This window comes from Zerene cesonia, chromosome 3 (assembly GCF_012273895.1).
Source record: "Zerene cesonia ecotype Mississippi chromosome 3, Zerene_cesonia_1.1, whole genome shotgun sequence".
NCBI classification, from domain to species: domain Eukaryota; kingdom Metazoa; phylum Arthropoda; class Insecta; order Lepidoptera; family Pieridae; genus Zerene; species Zerene cesonia.
Genome location: NC_052104.1, coordinates 9179809 through 9184137, shown reverse-complemented (window position 1 = coordinate 9184137; position 4329 = coordinate 9179809). Strand labels below are relative to the sequence as shown.

At 32.6% G+C, this 4329-nt stretch overlaps 1 protein-coding gene across 1 annotated transcript; it reads left to right on the top strand.

Annotated features, from left to right (window-relative positions):
• Positions 1–2748: 2748 nt before the first annotated feature.
• Positions 2749–3672, top strand: LOC119839454 (WW domain-binding protein 11-like). Its single transcript, XM_038365719.1, has one exon. The coding sequence runs from the start codon at positions 2749–2751 to the stop codon at positions 3670–3672; it is 924 nt and encodes a 307-aa protein (XP_038221647.1).
• The last annotated feature ends 657 nt before the right edge of the window (positions 3673–4329 follow it).

The window sequence follows — 4329 nt, the reverse complement described above, 5'->3', positions numbered from 1 at the left end:
TCATTGAGCAAACGTCGCACTGACATATCTGACACTGTCAGCTGACATTCATTTTTTAATGTCAATGTCTTTGCTTCTTGTCATTATTGTATAATATGCAAGCATATTGGGCTGTTAACACTTATTCTTGTCAAATGTTTTCTTGGATCATAATATAGGACGGTTTATTTAATATTCAACGCCCGCTTCTAAGTGTCCTCTTACACAGTATAAATATTCAAAACATTGTGGTTACAGCCTCTCAACATTTTAATTTTTAAATACAGCACACATCAGGACCATTATGTATAACTCTGATCACCTATACAAAACTTAACAAAAGAAGAGAATCCGTATCTACTCAGAAAAATCGGATATAGTCAAATAAAAAGATAATGAGGGTAATGAATAAAAGTACTGGTATTTAAGAACATAGGAAGATAATATTTCTTTATTTTAGTGTTAAGAATAATACATTAGCCAGAAAAATAATATGGCCATACATAGTTAGGAGGATCATATTTATACCCTGGCAGCCAAGGCCAATAGTATTTAGTAGTAGTTACAATAAAATCGTCATATTCATTTAAACAATCAAAACACGTATGTGGTTTGGTTTGGGTGCTGTTCAAAATTAAAATAACTATTGCCAGCACTGCAGTGCATCGAAGATATTTCATCTGAAAAAAGATATAGTAGGTATCATAGGTATTCTTATATGTAACAATGGAATAAAATAATATTTTAAGTGATAAGTTCTCACTTTAATCTCACGTAATATGAAGATATAATTTGTTTTTATATTAATACATAATATAGATATATAGATATGGACCTATTTATCATATTAGATTCGAATACGGTGAAATTATGCACTTTACTAACATTATGTTATGTGTTTTCCTTTATATATAGGTAAAGGAGAAACAAACTCAAAGTTATGTAACAGTTCTTAAAACAATAGCGAATCTTTTTTTTCCTTTTCGTTTTAACATCGTTCCGTTTTCGATCTCAGAAATAATTACTGAAAAAAATATTTTATATCTTAAAATAAATAATGTTTTGCTAGATACGAATACGATAGATAGTAGACCTTTTGAAATGTAAAACATTTATTACTAAAAAATTATTATATAAAACGGTTACAAAAAATAGAAAAATTAATGTTTGTGCTTATGGTTCCGCTTCAAGCCAAACTTCTGTTTTAAGTCATGCAAAGTCATCTCCTGACTATCATTGATCTCTTTGCTCTCTTTTGATTTAGCTTGTGCTTTCTTTTGACCAAGTTCAAGCCAATCTCTCGCATTGTCCTTCTTTATTTTTTTCTGGTACACTACATCACCATTTCTTGTCATGTAAGAGATTACAGGTGTCAGGATCTGCCGCTGTTTTCTTCTGTGTTTACTTTTCTGTTTCCTCGACGACCTTAAATACTCCTTGCTTGATGAGGAACTTTCGCTACTGCTTGAACTGGATGACGACTCTTTGTAGTACTTCTTCTTGGGTCTTCGGTGACGTTTATATTTTCTATCAGCTGCTTTACTGTGATATGGCATAACAACAAGAGGCATTCGTTGTTGGCCAACTGGGAATGGAGCATGAAGGGGCATCGGTTGGCCGGGCATCATTGGCATTGGTCCAGGAGGGGCCATCGGGTAGTGCATTTGTGCTGGCATTTGTCCATGCATTTGTGGATAGGCAAATTGTCCTGGTGCAGCGAACTGTGACAAAACTTGTAGAGCTAAGTGAAAGACTATTGATATTTGGAGTAACCCTGAGTCCATCTGAAAGGGAAACAGTATGATGTCGTAAAATTAAATATTAAGATCAACTGATATTTTTATAAGATATTATAACATACCTTCTTAAAAGATGGAGTTCATGCTTTCTTTGAAACATGAGTGTATTGACTGTAAATGTGTGTTGTGAAAATGTTCTTAAATACAAGAAATCTTTGTTCCATGCCTATTGTTTAAAATTGAACATGCTCTTATATAATGCAGTAATGTAGATTGAGTGTTTTTATGTATGTAATATTAATTAATTAATCTTATTAAAAATTCAAATCGACCCATTCAACAACAACATGACAACAAGAGTATTCAAAAGCGAAATGATTCAAGATATATTAAAATGAATAACTTTGTCTGGTCTCTATTTTTTGATCAAACTTAAAACGTGCATTTCGTATACAGTATTTGAGAATGTTATACTTGAAGTGTTTAAATAAATTACTCTTATTACGTACGACGTAGGTAATAGTTAGAGCGCAAATAGAGTGATAAGGTTAGGGAGTCTCGTAAACGCAGTGTGGAAAAATAAAATAAATATTTCAATTAATATGGAATTTATAATACACCCAAAATTTAATTACATTTTCATAAAGTTACACACTTACTTAACATAATAGTATTTACAAATTTAGACTGATTTTAATACAAATTTTAACAATGATACCATTAGTAAAATTGAAAACCTGAAAATAGTATTAAAAATGTTACATAACAGAATATTAAGATTAAAGAGTCACACAATAGCTTATTGTCGATTACGTAAAGTGCATTGTGCGCAAGATTGCAACTTTTTTTCACACTTGAAATCTTCCATAAAATAGCTTCATACAACCAGCTTCAAACACAGTGTTCGTTAGAATTTGTCCTGGAGACCTAGTCAATAATGAAACTATAAAGTGTGTACCTCAAACGTGTATTAACTTTCTGTATAGTATAACAATAACATAATATCTTTCATAATAAATTTTTGTTGCAGATGCAGGCGGAAACAAAATCCGTAATAGTTTATTTTATGCTTTCCGTCGTAATTGCCAAGGACCCAGAATTACCACTATGTCCAACAAATATTCAATATTTCCCCCAAAACCTTCCAATGCACTGCCGCATGCCGACGCCTACTGATATGCAAAATATTCCAAATTTACAAATGCCATTCCAAAGTCCAACATTACCTCCGTTCCCACCACCATTTTATCAAAGTCCGCCGCCGGGTAAACAGCCCGAACCTATGCCCCTCCCTGTGCCTCCTGGTATGCCTGGTATACCTGCTATGCCTGGACCAATGCCTATACCGATGCCTATGCCTCTTCCAGGTCCACCTGGACCAGCTCATAAGCTCCCTGTTATTGTTATGCCTTTCTATTCTCCAGACAACTCTTTCAAAAAGCCACAGCAAGGTCGACCTGATCCAAGACCAAGACCACGGATACGTATACGTAAAAGAAGACCACGTTATTATTCTGATACAGATGATAGCTCAGATACCGACACCGATACATCTTCCAACGAGCTAACGGATTCTACTTCAGAATACGACGGCTTCTGGAGAGGCAAGCGCAGTGGCAGAAGATCAAATCGACATCATAGAGAGAAAAGAAGAAGGCACCAGAGACAGGAATTACTTACGCCAGTCTTGCAATACGTTACGAAAGATGGTTACGTTATTTTTGAGAAAAAGATTACTAAAGGTGAAGCTAAGGATTGGTTAAAAGTTAAAACAGATAATTTTGAATCTACGACGCATGCTAAGCAAGTAATTGAAGAATTTGAAGATGTAGAAGAAGCAATTCAGGCTGATAAGGAAGATGAAAAAGTGGAAATTAAAACAGAACGCAATACGCAGAAGCATCATAGAAGGAAATCGAAACATAAATTGCCCAAAAATGGTGTAGCGGAATGAATATTATATGTTTCATATTTTTTTACCTAATTTGATAAATAAACAGTAAGAAAATTTTTATTCTTTCAATCGTAGGCATTTCAATAATCATGCTCGTAATATCTACCATTGCATATTATAAACATTATTAGAAACAATCTCATCAAGTTAAATGAAAGTCACGAATATTTATATGTAAAATTTCCCAAGTAATTTTTATACTAAATACAATCTGTGGTGTTAGAGTTATATACAACATAATTTGGTGAAATCATAAAGCTACACATCAATAAACCTATTCCAATAATCTTTCTAATATAATATCAGATCTTACAGTTTGTTGAAAATTTTTACGATGGCAATAAGGATGTGAATTATTATTGATTTCTAAATGATTAATTTGAATTTATCTGCATCGAGTTCTTTGTTTCTGAAACGAAATATTACAGATCTGAAATATAAAACACTTAGCTGAAAAACAAAAAAAAAACGCTAACAACTTTGAGTTAAGTTAAAGTAAAATTACATTTCTCATAAGACACAAGAAAAACAAACAAAAAGGCTTAAAAAAATTAAGCAATGTCCCATCAAAATTCCAAGTTCAATATATACTTAGTCTGGCCATAAATACTGTTACACTTAATTATAAAAAAATATTACATTTGAATTTCGAATCTG

Bases quoted from the DNA above. Each gene is read 5' to 3' on its own strand.
- LOC119839454 (XM_038365719.1), top strand. From the start codon at position 2,749: ATGCAGGCGGAAACAAAATCCGTAATAGTTTATTTTATGCTTTCCGTC.